The following is a 26,374-nucleotide window of genomic DNA, read 5'->3' as shown; positions in this document are numbered from 1 at the left end:
AGGGATTGAATTCAAACCACAGCACGGACATATGCCACAGCTGCAGCAATGCAGGATCCTTAACCTTCTGTGCCACAGCTGAAACCCTGCCCCCATCTCTTGATCTCTGTTTGCACTATCTTTTCACTGTCTGTTTTGTTTTGTTTTGTTTTGTTTTTTTAAGGCTGCACCAAGGCTAGGGGCTGAATCAGAGATGTAGCCACTGGCCTGCACCACAGCCACAGCCCGCCCCTCAGGACCCAAGCCATGTCTGCGACCTACACCACAGCTTATAGCAATGCTGGATCCTTAACCCGCTGAGCAGGGCCAGGGATGGAACCTGCATCCTCATGGATCCTAGTCCAGTTCATTAACAGCTGAGCCGAGAAGGGAACTCCTACTTTATATCTTTCTATATACCTTGAGTCACTTATAGAACACATGTAGTTTGTGTCTTTTTTATCCATTCTGCACACCTCTTTTATAGAGTTTAATCCTTTATGTTTAATGTGATTACTGATAAAGATGGATTTGCATGTGCTGTTTAGTTATTATCTTGGTCATTTTCTTAGTAGATTACAATTAAAATCTCAGATTTGCAACCGTGTGATTTAAATACTATCAGTTTAGCTTCAGCCCTTTATAAACACTCTGCTCCTATACATCTCTGTCTTTCCCACTTTATATTGTCATAGGTTACATCTTTATATATTGTACGTTTGTTAACATGTAATTATTGTTTTATGCATGTGCCTTTTAAATCACATGGGTAGGAGTTCCCGTAGTGGCATGGTGGTTAACGAATCCGACTAGGAACCATGAGGTTGCTGGTTCGATCCTTGCCCTCCCTTAGTGGGTTAAGGATCCGGCATTGCTATGAGCTGTGGGGTAGGTCGAAGACGCAACTCGGATCCCAAGTTGTTGTGGCTCTGGCATAGGCTGGTAGCTACAGCTCGGATTAGACCCCTAGACTGGGAACCTCCATATGCCGTGAGAAGTGGCCCTAGAAAAGGCAAAAAGACAAAATAAGTAAATAAGTCACGTGGGTAAAATAGGAGTTCCTGTCGTAGCTCAGTGGTTAACAAATCCCTCTAGGAACCAAGAGGTTTCGGGTTCGATCCCTGGCCTTGCTCAGTGGGTTAAGGATCCGGCATTGCCGTGAGCTGTGGTGTAGGTTGCAGACGTGGCTCAGATCTGGCATTGCTGTGGCTCTGGTGTAGGCTGGCAGCTATAGCTCCAATTAGACCCCTAGCCTGGGAACCTCCATATGCTGTGGGAGCAGCCCTAGAAAAGGCAAAAAGACAAAAAAAAAAAAAAAATCACATGGGTGAAATAGAGAATTGGCAAACCAGTGGTATAATACTATACTACTGGTTTTTATGCTTAACCTGTGAAGTTACCTTTGCCTAGTGTGTGTTTTTTGTTTTGTTTTGTTTTTGTTTTTCTTTCTTTCTGTTAGCTATGCCCACAACATGTGTGAGTTCCTGGTCAAAGATGGAACCTGTGCCACTGCAGTGACATTGCTGTTCCAAAAGAGAACTTCTCTCCTTCATTCTTTTGTTGTTGTTGTTGTTGTTATTGTTGTTGTTTTTGGTCTTTTGTCCTTTTAGGTCCGCACCCACGGCATATGGAGGTTCCCAGGCTACGGGTCAAATTGGAGCTTTAGCCGCTGGCCTGTGCCAGAGCCACAGCAATGCCAGATCCGAGCTGCATCTGTGACCTACACCTCAGCTCATGGCATCGCCGGATCCCTAATCCACTGAGCGAGGCCAGGGATCGAACCCACAACCTCATGGTTCCTAGTTGGATTCATTTCCACTGCACCACAACAGAAACTCCTCTTCTTCATTCTTGAAGGGTTTTTTGGCATACACAGAACTTTTTTTTCTTTTTTGGGCTTCACCTGTGGCATACGGAAGTTCCTAGACTAGGAGTCTAATCAGAGCTATAGCTGCCAGCCTACACCACTGCCACAGCACAGCAACACCAGGTCAGGGATCGAACCCGCATCCTCAGGGATATTAGTTCGGGTTCGGTACCACTGAGCCACGATGGAAACTCCTGATACACCCAAAATTCTTGGTTGGCATTTTTTTCCTTTCAGCACTTTGTGTATGTTGTTCCACTGCCTTCTGTCCTTTGTGGTTTCTGATGAGAAGTCAGCTGTTAATCTTATTGGGGAATCCCTTGTATGAGATGAGTCCCTTCTCTTTCAGCTTTCAAAATTCTTTTTCTTTTGTTTCAGCAGTTTGACTAAAGTATGTCTTGATGGCAAGTTCCCATCATGGCTCAGTGGTAGAGAACCCGACTAGTATCCTGAGCCTTGCTCAGTGGGTTAAGGATCCAGCCTTGCTGTGAGCTGTGGTGTAGGTCGGCAGCTACAATTCCAGTTAGACCCCTAGCCTGGGAACTTCCATATGCTGTGGGTATGGCCCTAAAAAGACAAAACAAATTTTTAAAATAAAAAATAAATTAAAAAATAAAGTGTGTCTTGAGGTAGATCTCTTTGAGTTTATCATGCTTGCAATTCTTTGAGTTGCTTAGATGTGTATTTAGTCATTCCTTGGTATTTGTAGGGAATTGGTTTCAGGACCCACCCATACCCCCTGCAGATGCTCAAGACCTGTATATAAACTTGCACAGTGCAGTCAGCCCTCTTTATCCACAGATATGGAAAGCCAACTGTTTTTGCATTTTTCACCAGATTTTAGACATTTTGGCCATGATTTCCTCAATTTTTTTTTTTTTTTTTTTTGTCTTTTTGTCTTTTTGTTGTTGTTGTTGTTGTTGCTATTTCTTGGGCCGCTCCCTCGGCATATGGAGGTTCCCAGGCTAGGGGTTGAATCGGAGCTGTAGCCACCGGCCTACGCCAGAGCCACAGCAACTCGGGATCCGAGCCGTGTCTGCAACCTACACCACAGCTCACGGCAACGCCGGATCGTTCACCCACTGAGCAAGGGCAGGGACTGAACCCGCAACCTCATGGTTCCTAGTCGGATTCTTTAACCACTGCGCCACTACGGGAACTCCAAATTTTTTTTTTTTCTATCCTTTTCTCAGTCTTTCCCTTTTCAGATTTTGGTGTATTTGAGAGTATCACAGATTCCTCAGGCTTTTTTTTATTTTTGATTATTTAGTGCTGCACCTGCAGCATATGGAAGTTCCCAGGCTAGTCAAACCAGAGCTGCAGCTGCTGGCCTATGCCACAGCTCACAGCAACACAAGATCCTTAACTCACTGAGCGAGGCCAGGGATCAAACCCGAATCCTCATGGATGCTAGTTGAGTTTATAATCGGCTGAGCCACAATGAGAACTCCATGAAGGCTTTGTTAATTTTTCTTTCTTTCTGCTCTTTGGGTAATTTCAATTGTCTTGTCTTTAAGTTCACTGAGCCTGCTCAAATAGGCTGTTGAGCCCCTCTGGTGAGTTGTTTATTTCAGATATTACATTTTTCAACACCAGAGTCTCTGTGTGACTCTTTTTAAAAGTAATTTCTTGAGAGTTGCTGCTGTGGTACAGTGGGTTAATAATCCAGCCTGTCTCTGTGGAGGTGCTGATTTGATCCCTGGCCTGGCAAAGTGGGTTATGGATCCATTTGTTGCTGCAACTGTGGCATAGGTCACAGTTCTGGCTCAGATTGGATCCCTGGGCCCAGAAACTTCCATATGCTGTGGGTACAGCCTAAAAAGTAAAATATGACAGTAATAATAATGATTTCTCTGGAGTTTCCTGGTGGCCTAATAGGTAAGAATTTGGCATAATCACTGCTGTGGCTCTGGTTCAGTCCTAGGCCTGAGAACTTGCACATGCTGCATGTGCTGCCAAAAAAACAAACCAAAAAAACCCCAAACACCCTGTGTTTTTATTCTCACTTTATTCGATATTTTCCTGATTTTTCTCTAGTTCTTTTTTTCATGGTTTTTTTCAGCTCATTAGAAATTTAAGATGGGAGTTCTCATCATGGCTCAGTGGTTAACGAATCTGACTAGGAACTATGAGGTTGTGGGTTCGATCCCTGGCCTCATTCAGTGGGTTGGGGACCCGGCGTTGCCGTGGGCTGTGGTATAGGTCACAGATGTGGCTCAGATCCTGAGTTGCTGTGACTGGCGTAGGCTGGCCGCTACAGCTCCAACTGGACCCCTAGCCTGGGAACATCCATATGCCACAGGTGTGGCCGTAGAAAAGAAAAAAAAAAAAATTAAGATGATTTAATTTTAATGTCTATGGATTTTTTGGGGGGGCGGGGGTTGGTCGCCCTGCGTCATATGGAGTTCTGGAGCCAAGGTGTAATCTGGACCAAAGCCACAGCTGTGGCAATGCCAGATCCTTAACCCACTGTGTGGGGCAGCGATGGAACCTGTGTCCCAGCACTCCCAAGATGCCTCCAGTCCATATAGTAGAAATTGACAGAACATTGTAAATCAACTAAAATTAAAAAAAAATTTTTTTTAAAAAGCCTTGAATCCCATTTAGCCACGGTGGGAACTCCTATGTTTTGTAGTTTTTATTTTATTTATTTATTTACTGTTGCTTTTTAAGGCTGCATGTATGACATATGTAAGTTTCCAGGCTAGTGGTTGAATTGGAGGTGTATAGCTGCTGGCCTACACCACAGCCACAACAATGCCTGATCCTTAACCCACTGAGAGAGCCAGTGATCAAACCTGTGTCCTCATGGATACTAGTCAGGTTTGTTTCTGCTGAGCCAGGACATGAACTCCTATTTTCTAATTTTGAAATTGAGACTTGGATATTTTGAGTATTATGTTGTAGTAATTCTGGAAATCAGATTCTCCACTTTTTCAGGGATTTCTGGATTTTTGCTTGTTGAGGGCTAGAACTAACTGACTTTAATGAATGTTTTTGCAGCATGTATTCCTTGTTGTATGTGATCACTCAAGTTTGTGCTGTGTTAGCTTGCTGACCTGACAGATTTCCTTAAATGTCTGCCCACAAGGGCATGTAAAATGTAAAAATAAGTACCATTGCTTGACCCTTAAATTAATGCCAGGGCTTAGAGGGTGCCAATCCTCTCTCCCCGGTGCATCAAAAATCTATGTATAACATTACATTTGGCCCTTTATATCAGTTTTTCTGCATCTGTGGATTCAACCAACTGCAGCTTGTGTAGTACTGTAATATATATTGGAAAAAATTCACATATAAGTGGGCCCATGCAGTTCAAGGGTGTTGTTCAAGGGTCAGTTGTACTGTGTCTTTAAATACCCTTTTCTAGACAGCCACTTTGGCTTAGATTTGTTGGAAACATTGGCCTCTATGCTGGCTCCCAACAGTCAGAGTAATCAAAACACACAATCCTGCCTTTTTGAGGATGTGGGCTTTATTACCCATCCTGGCTTCAACAAGCCCCTCCACAGGCACCTGACTGGTCCCCCTATTGCTGCCCTCCTTCCACTTGGCGAATGGCTTTGATGGCTCCTACCACAAAGCTGAAACTTAACTAGCCTCTTCATCATACTTCCCCTATACACTGCAGGAGTTCTGTTGGACTCTCAGAGTTTGAAAATCCTTGCTTCAGATGGTTTCTCCCAGCGTTTTATGTCATTTCAGTGAAAGGGATAGATTCCTGGAGTTTACTACACCTTCAATTACAATTTGTTGAAAACACTTTCTTTCCACATTGAATGGTCTTGGCAGTCTTGTTGAAAACCAATTGATCCTAAATGTGAGAGCTTTTTTCTGGATTCTCAATTTTATTTCGTTGTTCTTAGGTCTGTCATTGTTCCTAGGTCTATTGTTATGCCAGTACCACAGTATCTTTTTTTTATTTTTTATTTTTATTTATTTATTTGTCTTTTGTCTTTTTAGGGCCGCACCCACGGCATATGGAGGTTCCCAGGCTAGGGGTCTAATTGGAGCTACAGCTGCTGGCCTACACCACAGCCACAGCAACACCAGATCCCAGCCGTCTTCGACCTACACCACAGCTTACGGCATCGCCAGATCCTTAACCCACTGAGCGAGGCCAGGGATCGAACCTGCAACCTCATGGTTCCTAGTCATATTCGTTTCTGTTGTGCCATTACAGGAACTCCAGTACCACAGTATCTTGATGACTGCTATTTTGTAGTAAGTTTTGGAATCAAGAGGTGTCAGATTTTCTTTTTTTTCCAACCCCCTTCTCCCTGACTTCCTTTTTCTCCTTAATTACACCTGGAACCACAGGCATTTAGTTAAAGGTGAAGCCTTGTCTCCCACCACTTTGTAGAAAATAAACGGGAAATTGCCAGAAATAGCAAACAAATAGTGCCGTTGTAAACTTTTTACTTTTAATAAACACATTTAATTATCATAACTGCCCTATGGGATAGAGCCTAACATTCTCATTTTACAGATAAGGAAATCGAAGCACAGAAAGGCTAACTTGTCTAAGATCACCAGCTAACAAGTAAGGGACACTGAACTAATAAACAATTTGTTCTAGAGTCCATATCCCTAAACACTCTACTCTCATCCTCCTCTATCCCAAATGTCAGGAAGCAGTCCTGCAGGTTTTGGAGTCCTTTTCTCTTTTGCCTATCCAGGCAAATCTTGGTGACATTGTGAAAGATTCAATTAATATGTAACTTAGGGTGATTGATTACTCTGGGTCATTGCCATTTAACTGAATTTTTGATATATTTGATCAAGAGTCCTGGGTTATAAAAACGTTATTTCACGTTTTCCCCAGTTTTCTAGCCATTTAGATAATGTCATTTATATACCAGAGGAAGGGAACTGCCAAATGCCAAGTATGTTTGGGTTCTGTGAAGTCATCAATTTGGTTCTAGTGTGTCTTAGGTCTGTTTACTTTCACTGGGGGACAGATAGTGTCAAGCAAGGGTTGTGGCTTTCTGAGTTTCAGGAAGCTCTTGCACCCATCAGGAAGACTGATGGGTGATGGACAGCTCTTTTCACACTTCTTTTTACTAGTCTAATGATTCCCTGTGGTGACTGCAACCTATTTGCACTCCTGCCTCATTTGCTTATCTAGTTGCCCAGTGTGAGAATGGTCTGTCCTTCAGACTTTTCTCAGCTGTTAGAGTGGCTGCTTCCTACACTTGGGTAGGTAAACTACAACGATGCATTAACATTTAGTTCTCTCCATTTCACAAGGCAGTCTTTGGTGATTTCCTTATTTTTGTGTCACTATGATGTTGACTCACATTTGTCTGAATAGCTTCCTGGAGGCCTTCTGAAGCTATCTAGCACTTGCACTTTAGTATACAACATTCAAGAATCCTCCTAGATTAAATTAGATTGAAGATTAAAAATCACTGTTCACTGAGCCAAAAGCAGATATTGTGAGGCACTAATGATTGACTTGATTAACTTTTTTTTTTTAATTGGCCCCACCCTGTGGCACATGGCCAGGAATTGAATACTAGCTGCAGTTGCTAAGGCAACTCCAGATCCTTTAGCCCACCTGCCACACTGGGAACTCCTTAAGGGCCTGTGTTTTAAATTATTTAATCATTAGTTCTCAGTTAATGAAATAATCCTGTTAATTGACAATCTAAGACACTTCAGTGGTTCTCAAAGTGGTTCCCAGACTAGTGGTTTTCATCACCTGAGAACTTGATAGAAATGCAGATTCTTGGCTCTCCCACAGAATTTACTGAATAGAACTTCTAGGAGTGGGTCCATTAATCTGGGTTTAAACAAACTCTCCCTTCAAGTGATTCTGATGTATGTTAAACCTTGAGAACTTTTGTTTAGTGTATGTGTAGCTACCTTTACCTTACGCGTAAAATGAAGCACTAACCTACCAGGTACCCCAGAATAATTTTTAGTGAGTTTTATAGTTTCTCTGAAAAAGAAAAAAACTTCTTGACCTTCTCTGGGCCAGGGATTGCCCCACAGCAGTGACCTGAGCCATAGCACTGACCTTCTTAGGCCACCAGGGAACTCCCTGAAATCTTTTTGTCTGCTTCTTAGTGATTGATAATCTGACCTATTCTGTTACTCTTTGGCTTCTGTGTGTTAATAAAATCTCAATCTACATCTTGAATGTTTCATAGGTATCTTATTTTCCCAGTCAGATTGAATTTCTTAGTTCAAAGTAATCCCTTTTCCCAAAAGCAGCTTTCTAAAGGTGTTCAACACCATTAGTCATCAGAGACATGCAAATTAAAGCCACAATGAACTATCACTACACACCCACCAACCTGGCTAAAATTTAAGTAAAAAGTGTTGTTGAATGGCAAGCAACTAGAACTCATTTACTGCTGGTAAGAGTGTTTTTAGTAGTATGTTCTGAAGTACTAAAAACATTCTCTTAGGTATAGGCCCACAAAAATATTTAATAAGATATCAAATTCACATGCAAGATTCGTCATAGCAGTATTCCTAAAAGGCAGAAGCAGAATACTGAATAGCACTGAAGGTAAACCAAATGTTATTTGAAACAACCTGGGGGAGTTCCCATCATGGTGCAGCGGAAACAAATCACACTAGGAACCATGAGGTTGCGGGTTCGATCCCTGGCCCCCTCGCTCTGTGGGGTAAGGATCCAGTGTTGCCCTGAGTTGTGGTGTAGGGTTGCAGATACAGCTTGAATCTGGCATTGCTGTGGCTGTGGGTATAGGTGAGCGGCTACAGCTTGGATTCCTCCCATTCCTCCATTTGTGTTATCATAAGCCTGGGAACCTCCATGTGCCGCCAGTGCAGCCCTAAAAAGCAAAAAAGAAAAAAAAGAAACAACCTGAATCTCTTTAAGACTGTTAAAGTAGACTCAAAGTTCAAAATCCAGCAAAGAAATTTAAACCCAGGCAAAACCAATCCACAGTGAAAGAAATCAGACTAGCCCAGGAATGACTCGGGAAGATAGGGGTACAGGTCCCCTTCTGAGTTATTGGTTGTGTTGTTTCCTTTTTAGAGCCGATGGCCTTAGGGGTCAAATGGAAACTGCAGCTGCCAGCCTACACCACAGCCACAGCAATGTGAGATCTAAGCTGTGTCTGTGACCTACACCACAGCTCATGGCAATGCCAGATCCTTAACCCACTGAGTGAGGCCAGGGATTGAACCTGCATGTTCATGGATACTTTTGGGTTCATAACCTGCTGGGTCACAGCAGGAACTTGAGTTGTGTTGTTTCTTGATCTTGGTCGTGGTTGCATGATTTTACTTTGTTAAATTCCTTAAGTAGTTTTTTTCATTTACCCAAAAAAATTAACTCCTGAGGTCTTCATTAGTTCTCTTAACACTTCTTGTGCTTGGTATCATAGTTTTCTTTATTGTTTCCCTCTTTTAAGAGTTAGTCTTTGTTCTTTCTCTGTGTTTTTGTAAACCCTCCACCTTTTTTTTTTTTTTTTTTTTTTTTTTTTTTTTTTTTTTTTTTTTTTGCCTGTATGGACTATTCGAGAGTGTTTGAAGAATAATCAAGGAAGGTTCAACTCATGAAATGATCATCTACTAGATATTTATTTGGGCTTTATAGGCTCTTATATAATGCAAATGCAACTGAAAGAGTTGAACCTATCATTGTTACTTTATATATTATTACTACAGTCTGTTGGTTTTCCTCACACCTAGCTGAGAGCATGACTCAAGGAATTGAAGTTTGTAATATCAGAATTGATTTGGGAAAGAAAGGGGCACTTTTAGAAAGGCCAGGATAGGTCCTGGCTTGTTGTTTGTTTTCATTCCATATAGGAAAACAATTTTTCCCTTCTGCAAATGGGTTCTCAATTCATTGTTATAAAGTAGAATTCTCAGTATTAGGAATAAGACAATGGTTTGTATTCAGGGTTTACCATTACTCCATTTATTTATTTATTATTACTATTTTTGTCTTTTTGCATTTTCTAGGGCTGTTTCCCGCAGCATGTGGAGGTTCCCAGGCTAGAGGTCTAATCGGAGCTATAGCTGCCAGCCTACACCACAGCCACAGTAATGCGGGATCCGAGCTGCGTCTGTGACCTACCCCACAGCTCACAGCAACGCTGGATCCTTAACCCACTGAGCAAGGCCAGGGATCGAACCCACAACCTCATGGTTCCTAGTCGGATTCGTTAACCACTGCGCCACGACAGGAACTCCTCCCATTCCTCCATTTGTGTTATCATAAGGAAATGTTTTTATGCAGATAATTTGGTAAGGCAAAAGAACTGAAATAGCCTCAATTGTTTAGATTATCCCAGGTCAAATAAAGTTTTAGCAGAACATTATAAGAATTGTGGGCAGGGAGTTCACATTGTGGCACAGCATGTTAAGAACCTCACTAGTATCCATGAGCATGCAGTTTCGATGATCCCTCTCCTTACCCAGTGGGTAAAGGATCTGACGTTGCCGCAGGCTTCAGTGTAGGCTTGGATCTGCTATAGCTGTGGTGTAGGCCACCAGCTGCAGCTCCAATTTGACCCCAGCCCAGGAACTTTCATATGCCCTAGAAAGAAGGAAAAAAAAAAAAAAAAATCAGGGGCAGCACTCAAAAGCTTACAGATCAGCTTGTAATGGCTCAAAGTAATTTTGGAACACAGCCTTTACCAATAGTAATGTTGGGACAGGAGTTCTCACTGTGGTACAGTGAGGTAGGAATCTGACTGCAGCAGCTGAGATTCCTACAGAGGTGCAGGTTCAATCCCTGGCCTGGTGCAGTGGGTTAAAGGATCTGGTGTTCACCTACACTGAAGCTTGCGGCAACATCAGATCCTTAACCCACTGGGTAAGGAGAGGGATCATCGAAACCGCATGCTCATGGATACTAGTGAGGTTCTTAACACGCAGTGTTGATTGCAGCTGCAGCTCAGATTCAGTCCCTGGCATGCTCATGGATACTAGTGAGGTTCTTAACACGCAGTGTAGATTGCAGCTGCAGCTCAGATTCAGTCCCTGGCCCTGGAACTTCCATATATAACAGGTGTGGCTGTAATAATAATAATAGTAATAATAATATGGGAAAGACAGGGTTGGGAGAATATAACTTTGAGACTATATAAGGAACGTGAGCCACAAACTAAAGTTTTTGGTGTCTCAGAACTGCTTTTCCTATGTGGAGATCAGAGTTCTTTGCCTTAATGCTAGGACTTGAGCAGAATGCATCTGCCACAGATAGTACTGGGCATCACTTCAAATTTGCTGCTGCCATATGCTTTCACTGGGAGCATGAAAAATTCTAGCTTGTGGCTTGAGTAAGCTGATTATCTCGCTGGTACTTTGATGATTGCCAGTGAAATTTTTCAGGAAAGAGGTTGAGATGCTAGATCCTATGCTAGATGTCCTTTGTAAGTAATACCTTATGCTACTTTATTTTGGGAGAACCCATATAGATTGTGTCCTGAAATGAATTTCAAGAAAGCCATTTTTCTGCTTAAAGACTATTAATAATGTTAAATGATCATTGCCAAATTTGTCTCAGTACTCTTCAGTAGCTCTTGGCCCATGCAGATGGAGGTGGTTTAAGTTGCAGGTTTTTGGTTCATTACCTTAACCTGGGCCAGGTAAGTAAATGTCTCACCTCTTTAGAGCAATGTAAATAAGTAAATTTAAGTGCTCTCAAGGGGTGAGATTCTGTAAGACAATGGAGATGAAGCTGGTTAGTTAAATTTGGGTCCCTAATGTTTTGAGGTTAAAGACAATAGCAGAATTTTGTTAGGTGAGTAATTTTATTTGAAAGAAATTTGGGGCGTTCCCATTGAGGCTCAGTGGTTAACGAACCCGACTAGTATCCATGAGGACGCAAGTTCGATCCCTGGCCTTGCTCAGTGGGTTGAGGATCTAGAGAGAAAGAAAGAAAGAAAGAAATTTGGTTTAGTTACCAAAGCAAGCGGAATTTTTGTTAAATGAAATTTCAATTTTTTACCTAAATCAAGTCAACTTTTAAAAATTTTGTGAATCTGTCATTTAAAACCCAAAAAAGTCTACTTTTATTGCTTTATAAACCCAAGTTCCCACAGTCCCCTACTAGAGTTTGATTAATTTCCTAGCGTGGCTTACAGACCTCAGGAAAATATTTAACTTACTAGATTACCACTTTCTTATAAAAAGAACAGGCATGGAGTTCCTCTTGTGGCTCAGCAGGTAACGAACTCGATTAGTATCCAAGAGGATGAGGATTCAGTCCTTGGCCTCACCCTGGTGTTCCTGTCGCTGTGGTGTAGGCTGGCAGTTACAGTTCCAATTTGACCCCTAGCCTGGGAATTTCCATATGCCACCGGTGCGGCCCTAACCCCACCCCAAAAAAAGTGAAAGAAACAGGCAGATGCATGGTGCAAAGTATTTGGGAAAGGGCACAAAGCTTTCATGATTTTCTCCAGGATGTCACTCTCCACACTTCCTTGTGTTCACCAACTTGGAAGCTCTCTGGACCCACCCTTTTAGGTTTAGGAAGGGCTTCATTATGCAGGTACAATTGATTAAATCACCAACCATTGGTAATAAATTCAACCTCTAGCCTCTTTCTTGATTGGGGATGGGGGGACTGAAAGTTCCAACTCTTTAATAACACAGTTGGTTCCCTTGGCAATCACCCTCATCCTTTAAGGATTTTCCAGACACCATCTCATTAATTTAAACTCGGGTATGGTTGAAAAGAGCTTGTAAATAACAAGAAGACACTTTTTTTTTGCTTTTTAGGGCTGTACCTAAGGCTCCCAAGCTAGGGGTCAAATCGGAGCTACAGCTGCCGGCCACTGCCACAGCAACACCGGATCCTTAACCCATGGCAAGGCAGGGGATTGAACTCTCATCCTCATGGATGCTAGTCACCTATTTCTACTGCACCGCAATGGGAACTCCATGGACACTCTTTACCTTGATCACTCTGGAGCTATTTCAGGAACTCGAGCTATTTGAGCATAAAAGACCGAATATAACAAATAATACTCCTATTGCTCGAATATAACAAATAATACTCCTATTGCTCATATCACTTAGGAAATTACTGAAGTTTTAGGAGCTGTGTGCTAAGAACTGGGATAAAAACCATATATTTATGTGAGTTTGTGTATACACACACACATTTTTTACTATAAATCATAATATCACAATTATATACTTAAAATAGTTAAAGTGACAAATTGTAAATTATCACACCTAAGTCAACTATATGCCAATAAGATTTAAAAAAAAATAAAATGTAGTATACCCAAACTATTGATTTGTATAGTTTTTTCCTAGCTTGAGATGTAATTGACATATAGCATTTAGTTAAGGTGTAGAGTATTGATTTGAAACACTTACATTACAAAGTAATTACCACTGTATTTTTTAAGAAGGATTTTATGAGTGTATATACCCACTTTATAGAATACTTATATATATTGCACTGTATGACACACATATAACAAACACTACTGCAGAGCTTACTTCTACATTTGTCTTGTTCCCCCTCTCCCCTTGCCCCCTGACCATTTGGATATCACATGCCTTTCTTTGGGTGTCAGTGGGCATGGGGTTTTTCCTGACATGTTTGCTTAGTGAATTTGGCCTATTATATGTTTACTGGCAGAAATTTAAGCTAATGGTGTTTGGTTTATTCGTGGGCCTCTTTGGCAATGAGTAAGTCTTTTGTTGTCTCTCCCTATTGCACAAGTTACATTTCAGCAACCTCTTTAAAAATGAAAGATTTTAGAACTGTACCTTAGGCTAGAACAGTTTTTCAGTTTGCAAATAAACATGTTATTTAATTAATTTATTATTATTATTATTATTTAATTATGTATTTAATTGTTTTTTATTTTTCAAATGATTTTTGTTTTTTCCATTATAGCTGGTTTACAGTGTTTTCTACTGTACAGCAAAGTGACCCAGTCATACATACATATATACATTCTTTTTCTCACTTAATCCTCCATCATGCTCCATCATAAGTGACTAGATGTAGTTCTCAGTGCTATACAGCAGGATCTCATTGCTTATCCATTCCAGATGCCATAGTTTGCATCTATTAACCCCAGATTCCCAGTCTATCTCCCTTTCTCCCCCTCCCTCTTGGCAACCGCAAGTCTGCAAGTTTCTTTTCTGTGGAAAGGCTCATTTGTGCCATCTATTAGATTCCAGATGTAAGTGATATCATATGGTATTTGTCTTTTTCTGACTTTCTTCACTTAGTATGAGAGTTCTCTAGTTCCATCCATGCTGCTGCAAATGGCATTATTTTGTTCTTTTTTATGTCTGTGTAGTCCATGTCTTGGCTATTGTGAATAGTGCTGCAGTGAACATACAGGAGCATGTATCTTTTTCAGTGCAAGTTTTGTCTGGATATATGCCCAAGAGTGGGATTGCTGGGTCATATGGTAGTTCTATATTTAGTTTTTTGAGGTACCTCCATACTGTTTTCCATTGGTTGTATCAGTTTACATTCCCACCAACAGTGCAGAAGGGTTCCCTTTTCTCCACAACCCCTCCAGCACTTGTTATTTGTGGACTTATTAATGATGGCCATTCTGACTGGTGTGAGGTGGTACCTCATAGAAGTTTAGATTTGCATTTCTCTAAGAATTAGTGATGTTGAGCATTTTTTCATGTACCTGTTGGGCATTGTATATCTTCCTTGGAGAAATGTCTATTCAGGTTTTTTGCCCAGTTTTCAATAGGATTGTTGGTTTTTTGCTGTTGAGTTGTGTAAGTTGCTTGAGTATTTTAGAAATTAAGACCTTGGCAGTTGCATTGTTTGAAACTATTTTCTTCTATTCTGTAGGTTGTCTTTTTGTTTCTTTTATAGTTTCCTTTGCTGTGCAAAAGCATGTCAGTTTGATTAGGTTCCATTGGTTTATTTTTGCTTTTATTTCTGTTGCCCTGGGAGACTGACCTTAGAAAACATTTGTACAGTTGATGTCAGAGAATGTTTTGCCCATGTTTTCTTCTAGAAGTTCAGTGGTGTCTTGTCTTACATCTTTAAGCCATTTTGAGTTTATTTTTGTGCATGGTGTGAGGCTGTGTTCCAGTTTCATTGATTTGCACGCAGTTGTCCAGTTTTCCCAGCCCCACTTACTGAAAAGACTGTCTTTTGTCCGTTTTCTTGCCTCCTTTGTCGAAGATTAATTGACTTTAGGTGTCTGGGTTTATTTTTGGGTTCTCAATTCTGTTCCATTGGTCTGTATGTCTGTTTTTGTACCAGTACCACACTGTCTTGATTACTGTGGCTCTGTTTCCCTAAAGTCTGGGCGAGTTTTGCCCCCGCTTATTTTTTGTTCCTCAGGATTGCTTTGGCAATTCTGGGTCTTTTATGGTTCCAGATAAATTTTTGGATTGTTTGTTCTACTTCTGTGAAAAATGTCATGGGTAATTTGGTAGGGATTCCATTGCATCTATAGATTGCTTTGGGTAGTATGGCCATGAAGATAAATATGTTAATAATATATTAGCCTTATCCTCAATAAAGTCTAATAACTCTAAGCTTCTTTCCATATTGGTAAACTGAATGATAATTATATCTGCCTCTGCAAGTTCAGGATCAAACCAGTTCCTATCAAGTGTATAGAAGTACATTATAATATACCATTGTAAGGTGTCACGGTGGCTCATCAAGGTCTACACAGTTTAAGATCTGTTGTAGTATGGGGTATTTTAAAACTTCTGACAGCATTTGTGTCATAGAGAACCCAAAAAATGATTAGCATAGTTGGGTTTTTGGCCTCACCTGGGGCCTGCAGAAGTTGGCAGGCCAGGGATCAGACCCAAGCCACAGCAGTGACCTGAGCCACAGCAATGGCAACATCAGTTACTTAACCCAGTGAGCCACCAGGGAACTCCCTAGCATAGTTTGTTTATTGAGGAAGTTGTGTGTCGGGTAGTAGGGCGGGGCAGAAGTGGAGTTTGGAGCCACAACTAGCCTGTAATTAGTAGTAGGCATCACTATCATATGTAGCAGTGAAATGTATCCTATGGTTGCAGTGGTTGTCCGCCAGAAACACAAGCCTCTGGTGGGGCCAGTGAGGTATATGCCTTGGAAAGTGCATCATCATCAATGCCAGCAGAAGAGTCACCCTGAAAAGGAGGCATTGCTCTGGTATTTTTGATTATATCAACCAGGATTTGCACATCAAAAAAAAGATACTCTTATTTTCTGTCCTTCTCTGTTTTCAGTGCTGCTCAAGGAGAATGTATATGTCCAGACAGCCCTTATTTCCTCTTGTGGAAGGAAAGCATTGGTTTCCAGAAGGGTGATCTCTTGCCATTCATTCCCAGCACTGCTCCTCAGTAACAAGGCTAGTCCTCCCCTGAGTTCCAATCTTTGATAAGTTTTGAGCCTTCGAGCAAATAAAAGTTCCTATTTTCTCATAGAAACCTTTGAATAGCAGTTAATTTTTATTGTATTTTATGCTTTAATTACTAGGTCATTAAATGCCAGCCACAGACAGCTACCTATGTGGCCTTGTTGAGTTCATCATTTTGCTGTAGTTTACAGCATCAAGCATTCTGGAGTTCCTTGGTGGCTCAGAGGGTTAAGAATATGGTGTGGTCACTGTTGTGGTGTGGGTTCAATCCCTAGCCTAGGAACTTCTACATGCAGGCATGGCCAAAAATAGAAATGAAGAATCAAGCATTCTGACACAGAGTTAGAGGGTCTTAATGACTTTTTTGGTATGGTCATCCATAATTTTGTGAATGAGACTACCAGGAGGACTGTGAGGCTTTCTTGTCGAAGCAGGGCACCAGAGGCAAGGCAGGCTGTACATCTAAGTCAGGGTCACCTTAATTTGAAATTGTCTTCATTGATTTTTGAGAGGTTGCAGCAGCCACTGATATTGCATATGTTTCCATCCTGGGAATTTTCTTGGTCTTGAAAATCAGTGGGCAGGGCCGAGCCCAATATACTTGGTACACTGTCCCCCATGAACAGTAATCACTAAGATCAGACATCTTTGCTATGGTGCTCCTCACTTTCTGACAGCATTTTACAGGGATGTTTTCAGATGTGAAAGATCTAACTGCAGTATAGTAATGGTATGAAGTATGTACTTAAAATTGGGGGTGGCGAGGGGAGGGGGTGGTGAAAGGCAATTAGCAAACATATATGGTATGTCAGACCTAAGGGGAAGCTGGAATGTTGAGACTCCAAAATCATCCCTAGTAAGTCAGTAGCTGTAGCTGACATTTCTTTGGTAGTCTGTTTTATAAAGGAATGTCATTGAAATTCTCTATGAATACATATCCAGATCCATTTAGCAGTTCACACTGAAATCTTTCAGTATTTTTTTTTTTCTTTCCCTAGGGCTGCACCTGTGGAATATGGAGGTTCCCAGGCTGGGGGTCTAATTGGAGCTGTAGCTGCAGGCCTATGCCAGAGCCACAGCAACATGGGATCCGAGTTGTGTCTCATATCTATAGCTCACTGCGATGCTGGATCCTTAACCCACTGAGCGAGGCCAGGGATCGAACCCACAACCTCATGGTTCCTAGTCGGATTCATTAACCACTGCACCATGACGGGAACTCCTTTTTTGTCTTTTTTTTTTTTCCCTGATACCTTTTTTTTTTTTTTTTTTTTTTTTTTTTTTTAATTTTTATTTTTTGGACTCACCTGCAGTTCCCAGGCCAGGGATCAAATCTGAGCTGCAGCTGCAACCTACACAACAGCAGCAGCAATTGTCTGGTCCTTAACCCATGGTGTTACTGTGGGAACTCATATTTTCAGTGCTTGACTTGTAGTTTGATTGAAATTCCAGTTTTCTGAGTTTTTTACAGGTTTTTTTTTTTTAATCAGTATTTTGGGGAAACATACATTTTTTTGTGGGAGGGGGGCATGCCTGTTGCATGTGAAAATTCCCAGGCCAGGGATTGAACCCAAGCCACAGTGGCGACAGTGCTGGATCCCTAACCTGCTGCACCACCAGAGAATTTCCCTTACCCCTTCTTTAGACTTTTTATTCCTTTGTACATGGATCTCATTTAGCATATCTTTGCTGCATTAGTGCAGCTGGGAATACAGCTCCAGATCGGATGGACCGAGTCAGAAGCACAGTCCCCATCCTAAAGGAACTTAAATCCCAGGAATGGATGTAAGTAAAGCACAGTGAAATAAACTGCCACATCTCTCACATAGAATAGGATACCTGGTAAAAGTGGTTGAACTGGTAAGTGTAAGAACCAAGAATGGTCAAGCCCCACTTTGAGGCAGCATCTGATTTAAACAGAAGATGATAGTCGAGATGGACAGGTGAGTTGTTCCTTTCTGGGGAAAGGGAAGCATTTTTCGAGGAAGGAATTTCTTTGAGCTGAGGTGAAGAGATTTTACAAGCCCAGTTAATGGAACCAGGTTTGTGATAAGGAGTGGAGAAAAGGTAGGAAGAGAAAATAGGTTGCTGATAGAAGAATTTTAGAGGCCTGTAAAGGTAAAGCTGATGTGTCATGACCTGATTTTGGCATTGAGGACGTTCTTAAGGCCTTTGAGCAAAGACTTGATGGGCTCAAGGCCAGCTATAGGAATGGAGGATTTGGGTGCAGCAAACAGGATAGAAGGGAAGTTAGCAAACTAGTTGGATTTTTGCTTTTTTTTTTTTTGTCTTTTTGTCTTTTTGCCTTTTCTAGGGATGCTCCTGTGGCAAATGGAGGTTCCCAGGCTAGGGGTTTAATCGGAGCTGCAGCCACTGGCCTACGCCAGAGCCACAGCAACGCAGGATCCAAGCTGCCTCTGTGACCTACACCACAGCTCACGGCAACGCGGAATCCTTAACCCACTGAGCAAGGCCAGGAGTCGAACCCACAACCTCATGGTTCCTAGTTGGATTCATTAACCACTGCACCACCACGGGAACTCCTGGGTTTTTTTGTTTGTTTGTTTGTTTGTTTGTTTTTGCCAGGAAGGTAGCACTGAGAACTTGAAACAGTGAGTGACTGTAGGGATGCAGAGGGAAGTGGTAGTGGTGGAAGTGAGACCCAGGAAGGGGTAGAATTCCCCAGAACCTGACTGTAGTCATGCTATAAAGAGCAAAGGAATTAAGAGAATCTTTTAACCTCAGGGTTTCTACATTGACTTGAGTGTGTTAGGAGTGTGATTTTGTTTTCATCACCAAGATTGAAGGAACTAGGAAGAGAAGACAGAAGTTGGGGTGATGTCTTAGAGAGGTCAGATTTGATGTGCAAGCAGAACACAGAGTTCAGGTGTGTCAGGAGTTTGAGAACAGGGATTGGGTCAGTGATAGAGATTTGAGAATCACATGCATAAAAATTCTGTTTGAAGAATTGAAATCCCCAGTGATAAGTAGAGTATTATGAAAGTGAGGATAAAAACAGTCTTAAAAGGAATCATTATTTTGTTTGGGAGGTCCAAGGAAAGGTAAGGTGGTAAAAAAATATCAAGTAAAATGAGAACTGGATTTCTCAGTCATTGGTGACATTTGAGAAAGTTTCGGAAATTTGGGCAGAACACAGATTGGAAGAACTTAAGCAAGCAAGGGGATATGAAGTGAATAGAAATGTATACGTTTTCTTTGAAACAGACCTGAGAGAAGAATGTTCAGAGAGGAAAGCATGGGTGTGGTTTTCTTGTTTTAAAATAGAGCACCCTGGAGTTCCATAATGGTTAAGAATACAGCATTGTGGAATTCCTATCATGGCGCAGTGGAAATGAATGACTAGTATCCATAAGGACGCAGTTTCCATCCCTGGCCTTGCTCAGTGGGATAAGGATCTAGCTTTGCTGTGGCTGTAGTGAAGACCAGCAGCTATAGCTCTCGTTCAGCCCCTAGGCTGGGAACTTCCATATGCTGCAAGTGTGGCCCTAAAAAGATTAAAAACAAACAAACAAAAAAAAACCACAGCATTGTCACTGCCGTGACATGGGTTCGATCCCTGGCCTGGGAACTACTACATGCCAAGGGTGTGGCCCAATTAGTTAATTAAAATAGAGCACCCTACAATTAATTTGTAGACAGAAAGAAGGGTGCCAGTAGAGAGGGAGAGATGAAGGGGCTGTGGGATACTACAGGAGGCAATAATCTATTCGTTGAAAGGTGTTAGAGGACCTGTGACTAAAAGACCTGGGCAGGAGGGAGAGAACCTAATAGTGGTAACTGCTATTTATTGAGCCTCTTGTAATGCCAGACTTAGTAAGAGATGCTTGCAGAGATCCCCACACTTCCACTGCTCTGGAAGGCAGTGGCGTGGATTCCTGAGAGCTGTTTGCTCTTGTGTCTGAGTATGAAGTATATAGAATGACATGAGACACTGCATGTGGCCTCTCACTTGCTTTTCTTGGGCACCCATTTCTTTCTTCCTTTTTTTTCTCCACCTTGACCTTGCCTGCTGTATGTGGAAGTTCCCAGGCCAGGGATCAAACACCCACCAGGGCAGTGAGCCACAGCAGTGACAAAGCAGGATCCTTTGCCAGGTGGCCTGGTGACCTCCTGAGCCTCCAGGGAATTCCTGGGGCACCCATTTATATTTCCGTATGTGCGGGAAATAGATTCTTTGTTAACAGTAACTACAATGAGATTTGTTGATGTTTGGTCCACAGCCGGAACACAATGTTTTTGAGATTAGTGGAAAGGCTAGTCTTGTGACACAGAGAAACTTGGGGTGGGTATTTTCTTTGCCCTTTTAGCACCATGAGAGAGCTTTTGACTTGAGTGAGGGTGGCACAGTAACTTATGTGGAAGGTTTTGAACTGAGGAAAATAATAAAGAACTTTTAAAAGAAATATACACCGAGTTCCTTTTGTGGCTCAGTGGGTTATCCTGACTAGCATCCATGAGGATGAGGGTTCTATCCCTTGCCTTGCTCAGTGGGTTAAGGATCCGGCGTTGCCATGAGCTGTGGTGTAGATCGAAGACATGGCTTGGATCTGGTGTGGCTATCTATGGCTGTGGCTGTGGCAGGCTGCTACAGCTCCAATTTGATCCCTAGCCTGGGAACCTCCATACGCCTCAGGTGCAGCCCTAAAAAGACAAAAAAAAAAAAAAAATTATTTCTGAAACCGAATTGAGCCTAGAAAATGATACATCTGGCAGAGAGAGCTTAGCTGATTTCCTTTCTTAAGCTGGCAAGCCATGTACTTGAAGAGTACTGCATTATAATAAAGTGGAAAGGAAAGATACTAGAGTAAAAAAAAATTCCTGGGTCATTTCAGGAAAAAAAATAGCAAGTTTCATCTGCTGATAGACACTTGGCTTGCTAGTCAGATCTTTTGCACATTTTAAAATTGAGTAGTCTGTCTTGTTATTGAGTTGTAAGAGTTCTTTATATATTCTGGGTCCAAAACAACATCCTGAATCGCAACCTCATGAGAGACCCTGAGCTAGACTACCCACTTAGTCTGCTTTTTTGTTGTTCAGTTTTTATTTTATTCTATTTTATTTATTTATTTATTTTGTCCTTTTTTTTTGCCTTTTCTAGGGCCGCTTCCTCGGCATATGAAGGTTCCCAGGCTAGGGGTTTAATCAGAGCTGTAGCCACCAGCCTACACCACAGCCACAGCAATGCAGGATCCCTAACCCACTGAGCAAGGCCAGGGACCAAACCCGCAACCTCATGGTTCCTAGTCGGATTCGTTAACCACTGTGCCACCACAACGGGAACTCCTGTTATTCAGTTTTTAAAGCTTGTTTTATATTCTAGATACAAGTGCATTATCAGATACGTTATTTGCAAACATTGGCTCCTATTCTGTGGATTTTCTTCTCATTTTCTTGATAGTATCTCTTGAACCACATACATTTAAAAAAAAATTTATGGGCATTCCCGCCCTAGTGCAACAGAAATGAATCCAGGAGTTCCCGTCGTGGTGCAGTGGTTAACGAATCCGACTAGGAACCATGAGGCTGCGGGTTTGATCCCTGCCCTTGCTCAGTGGGTTAACGATCCAGCGTTGCTGTGAGCTGTGGTGTAGATTGCAGACGCGGCTCGGATCCTTCATTGCTGTGGCTCTGGCGTAGGCTGGTGGCTACAGCTCGGATTAAACCCCTAGCCTAGGAACCTCCATATGCCGTGGGAGCGGCCCAAGAAATAGCAAAAAAAAAAAAAAAAAAAAAGAAATGAATCCAACTAGGAACTACAAGGTTGCAGCTCAGATCTGATGTTGCTGTGGCTGTGGTGTAGGCTCCAGCTGTAGGTGCAGTTTGACCCCTAGCCTGGGAAATCCCATATGCTGTGGGTGCGGCCCTAAAAAGCAAAAAAAAAAAAAAAAAAAAAAAAAAAAATTTGTGAAGTCCAGTTTCTTTTTTCTTTGATTCATGGTGATGGATCTCTTTGTGGATATACTATTTACATTATATTGTGATTAAATGTTTTATTCACAATAGCTAAAAGGTAAAAGCAATCCAAGTATCTCTCAGATGAATGAATGAATCAGATGGTGGTATATACATGCAATGAAATATTATTGTCTTAAAAAGAAAGGAAATTGACACATGCTAAGTGAAGAAACCTCAAAGACACTATGCTGAGTGAAACATTAAAACAGTTAATTTTACTCTGGGTTTTGTTTTGTTTTTTTAATTTTGTCTTTTTGTCTTTTCTACAGCCGTACCCTGGGCATGTGGAGGTTCCTAGGCTAGGGGTCCAGTCACAGCTGCATCCACTGGCCTATGCCACAGCTGTGGCAACTCGGGATCCAAGCCACGTTTGTGACCTACACCACAGCTCATGGCAACACTGGATCCTTAACCTACTGAGTGAGGCCAGGTATTGAACCCGCAACCTCATGTTTCCTAGTCAGATTCGTTAACCACTGAGCCACGACAAGAACTCCTACTGTTTTTTTAAATTTAAGAACATTCAGCAGTTTTAGCTCCTATGTTTGGGAGTGTAGTCCATCTTGAGCTAGTTTTCATCTGATGTGAGCTCTAATTTCCTTTCTTTGCATGTATCTATTCAGTTGTCAGTTGTCTGAGCACCATTTGTTAAAAACGCTGTTTCTTCCTCCATTGAATTGTCTTGGCATCCTTGTTGAAAATCACTTGACCCTGAATGCAAGGGCTTATTTCTAAACTCTTCAGTTCTACTCAATTGATCTGTGTGTTTTGTTTGTTTGTCTTTTCTAGGGCCGCACCCGCGGCATATGGAAGTTCCCAGGCTAGGGGTCTAATCTAGCGGGATCCAAGCTGCGTCTCTGACGGCAACGCCGGATCCTTAACCCACTGAGCAAGACCAGGGATTGAACTGAAATCTTCATGGTTCCTAGTTGGGCTCATTAACCACTGCTCCACGATGGGAACTCCAATCTATGTGTTTTTTGTTTCGTTTTGTTTTGGGGGAGAGTGTCTCTTTAGGGCCACACTGCAGCATATGGAAATTCTCAGGTTAGAGATCAAAGCAGAGCTACAGCTGCCGGCCTATGCCACAGCCATAGAAATGCAGGATTCGAGCCACATCTGCAACCTGCACAGCAACTCATGGCAACACAGGATCCTAACCCACTAAGCAAGGCCAGGGATTGAACCTGCATGCTCATGGATACTAGTTGGGTTCATTTCCTCTGCGCCACAGCGGCAGCTCATATCTTTTTTTTTATTATTATTATTATTAAAATATAGTTGATTTACAGTGTTGTGCCAGTTTCTGCTGTATATCTGTCTGTCTTTACAACAGTGCAACACTTTCTTGATTACTGTAGCTTTAGAGTAAGTTCTAAGATCAGGAATTGTGAGTCCTGCAACTTTGCTCTTATTCAAGATGGTTTTGGCCATTCTGAGTCCATTGAATTTCCATTCTCTCTTTTTTTTTTTTTTTTTTTTTTTTTGGCTGTTCCCCCAGCATGCAGAAGTTCCTGGACCAGGAATCGAACCCAAACCACAGCAGTGACAATGCCATATCCTTAACCTGCTAAGCCACCAGGGAACTCCCTCCATGCATATTTTCTGATCACTTGTCAGTGTCTGCAAAGAAGCTAGCTGGGATTTTGATAGTGATTGTGTTAAATCTGTAGATTAATTTGTAGGATATTCCCATTTAACAGTATTTAAGTTTTCAGAGTATGTTTTGTACTTCTTGTGCTTAGTTTATTCTTATTTTATTCTTTTTGATGTTATTGTAAATAAAATCTTAATTTCATTCTCAATTTGTTCATTGCTAGGGTATAGAAATACAATTGATTTGTTTTGTTTTGTTTTGTTTTTTTAGAGCTGCATTAGTGGCATATGGAGGTTCCCAATCAGAGCTGTAGCCACCGGCCTATACCAGTGCCACAGCAGCGTGGGATCCTAGCCATCTCTGCAAACTGCATCACAGCTCAGGGCAATGCTGGATCCTTAACCCACTGAACAAGGCTAGGGATCAAACCCGCATCCTCCTGGATACTAGTCGGGTTCGTTAACTGCTGAGCCACAATAGGAACTCCGCTTTTTGTGTGATGACTTTGTATCCTGCAACCTTGCTGAATTTATTAGTTCCGATAGTTTTTTAGTGGATCCTTTAGGATTTCCCATGTATAATATCATGTCACCTGCAAATTAAGATAATTTTACTTCTTCTTTTCTGATCTGAATGTCTTTTATTTCATTTTCTTGCCTAATTGCCAGAACTTTTAATATTATGTTGGATGGAAGTGTCAAGAGTGGACATTCTTGGAGTTCCCGTCATGGCTCATTGGTTAACAATCCAACAAGGAACCATGAGGTTGCAGGTTCAGTCCCTGGCCTTGCTCGGTGGGTTAAGGATCTGGCGTTGCTGTGGGCTGTGGTGTAAGTCCCAGGCGTGGTTTGGCTCCTGCGTTGCTGTGGCTCTGGCTGGCGCCTACAGCTCCGATTTGACCCCTAGCCTGGAACCTCCATATGCCATGGGTACAGCCTTAGAAAAGGCAAGAAAAAAAAAGAGTGGACATTCTTGTCTTGTTCCTCATCTTGCAGGACAATTTTTAGTCTTTTCACCATTAAGTATAATGTTAGTTATAGGTTTTTGATATGACTTACTGGTCCTAAGTGGAAAGGTATACTGGTGTTTTATTTTCTTTTTTTTCCCCCCTTTTTCGGCCACCCCGTGTCATATGGAGTTCTCAGGCAATCCAAGCTGGAGTTGGAGTCTACGCCACAGCTGTGGCAACACCATGTCCTTAACCCGTTGCACCAGGCTGGGAATCAAACCTGAGCCCATGAGCAGTAGAGACACTGTCAATCCCATTGAGCCACAGCAGGAACTCCAGCATTTTGTATTTTGATGTGTTAATAAAGGCTTGTGCCACATGGCCAGAAAAGTATTTGTCATGGCCTGAGACTATTATGGCTTCTTGTGCATTCTAGACAACACTTTGATTTTATGTTTCAGCAATGGCTGCCATCAGGAAGAAACTGGTGATTGTTGGTGATGGAGCCTGTGGCAAGACTTGTTTGCTCATTGTCTTTAGCAAGGACCAATTCCCGGAGGTATATGTACCTACCGTGTTTGAAAACTATGTTGCAGATATCGAGGTGGATGGAAAGCAGGTGAGTATACTTTGCATAACAATTGGTACTGTTTTGCATGTTAGGCTATTCATACAGCCTGTAGAGAATTAGGCCTCTTGGGGGGGGGGGGCAAGTTGATCCACTTTTAATAATGGAGTCAGAAGAAAAATCTGGTTTTTCCCCCCAAATCCCACTCCCCCCCCCAATTATTTGGGTTAACACATTTCAGAATTTTAAGTAAACAGTTGTTGCAGCTGGGTGAAGGTAGCCCTGTGTCCATCCACCAGGAAGCGCTGTCATTATCTGCACTGCCATCCAGCTCTCAAGGGGGCTATCAGACTCCAGCAGCCTGGGTCTGCTCTGTAACTATTTCAGAGCTCCAATTTGCTCCAGGCGGGTCAAGAGCTCCCCTCTCTAGTGCATACTTACTGGATCAGTGCATGCATCCACCTATACACGCTTTACCAATAAAGACCCAAGGTACTGTTCTGGCTCCCTTGAGCTGTTGGAGATGATCTTGAATCTCGTTGGTGTCACTGGTAGCTGTGATATCGACAAATTCCAGAAGCCCTTCTTTGAAGGGCAATTGGCTGAGGAGCTCCTGGGTCTTTCTGCAGAAGGGACAGGTGGGCTTGATGAGAACTACCGCCATATTCATATGTATTTCACATTGGGAAGCCTTAGAATATGTGTTCTTTCCAGCCTTATTCATATTTGAAATTTAGTGTATTGCCAAATGGATAATACTAAAATGAACATCCTTGTATGGATGGACTTTTTTCCCCCATCATAGTATTTCATTAAATGCTGAAGTATGAGATTACTAGGTCTGTGGGTCCTTATTGATTATGCTTCTCAAAGGGTTATACTCATTTATACCAGCATCCTCACATTTCGTTTTTTAAGTTTTTGGGGTTTTGTTTTTTGTTTTTTGTTTTTTTTTGCTTTAAGATAAAACAGGCTGCTACAGTTGCTTCAGTTACCTGTCATTGGCAGTGAGGACAGTGTTTCCTCCTTTCTGCCCTAAAAGCCCAGGGGAAAGACTGGAACAAAGCTCTTCTGGAATTAGAGGTTTTTTTTTTTTTTTTTTCTTTTTTCTCTTCTACTGTCAGAATATCTTACCCAGATC

The 26,374-nt window shown here is 41.9% G+C and overlaps 1 protein-coding gene and 2 long non-coding RNA genes across 5 annotated transcripts in view; 1 reads left to right on the top strand and 2 right to left on the bottom strand.

Moving 5' to 3' along the window:
• The window catches only part of RHOA (ras homolog family member A), a 72,723-nt gene that overhangs the window by 36,577 nt on the left and 9,772 nt on the right, over positions 1-26,374 (top strand). For 2 of the 3 annotated variants that reach the window (NM_001244437.1, XM_021068521.2), the window contains 1 exon segment: positions 25,127-25,284. In NM_001244437.1, coding sequence (NP_001231366.1) covers positions 25,129-25,284 — 156 coding nt within the window. In that variant the 5' untranslated portion in view covers positions 25,127-25,128. 3 annotated transcript variants of the gene reach the window in all.
• LOC146397315 (uncharacterized) lies at positions 1,757-8,680 on the bottom strand. Its single transcript, XR_014823165.1, has 3 exons — positions 4,467-8,680; positions 3,125-3,908; positions 1,757-1,882 (listed from the first exon to the last, which is right to left on the bottom strand). It is a non-coding gene; the product is annotated as an uncharacterized LOC146397315 (long non-coding RNA).
• LOC146397314 (uncharacterized) lies at positions 17,407-22,065 on the bottom strand. The gene is made up of 2 exons (XR_014823166.1): positions 21,828-22,065; positions 17,407-21,253 (listed from the first exon to the last, which is right to left on the bottom strand). It is a non-coding gene; the product is annotated as an uncharacterized LOC146397314 (long non-coding RNA).

This window comes from Sus scrofa, chromosome 13 (genome assembly GCF_054392235.1).
Source record: "Sus scrofa isolate SSC_HxYL_T2T_F1_AM1 chromosome 13, Sscrofa_HxYL_maternal_Yorkshire_Landrace_v2.0, whole genome shotgun sequence".
Lineage (NCBI taxonomy): Eukaryota > Metazoa > Chordata > Mammalia > Artiodactyla > Suidae > Sus > Sus scrofa.
Note: the sequence above shows the minus strand (reverse complement) of the source record. Positions and strands in the feature narration are given on the sequence as shown.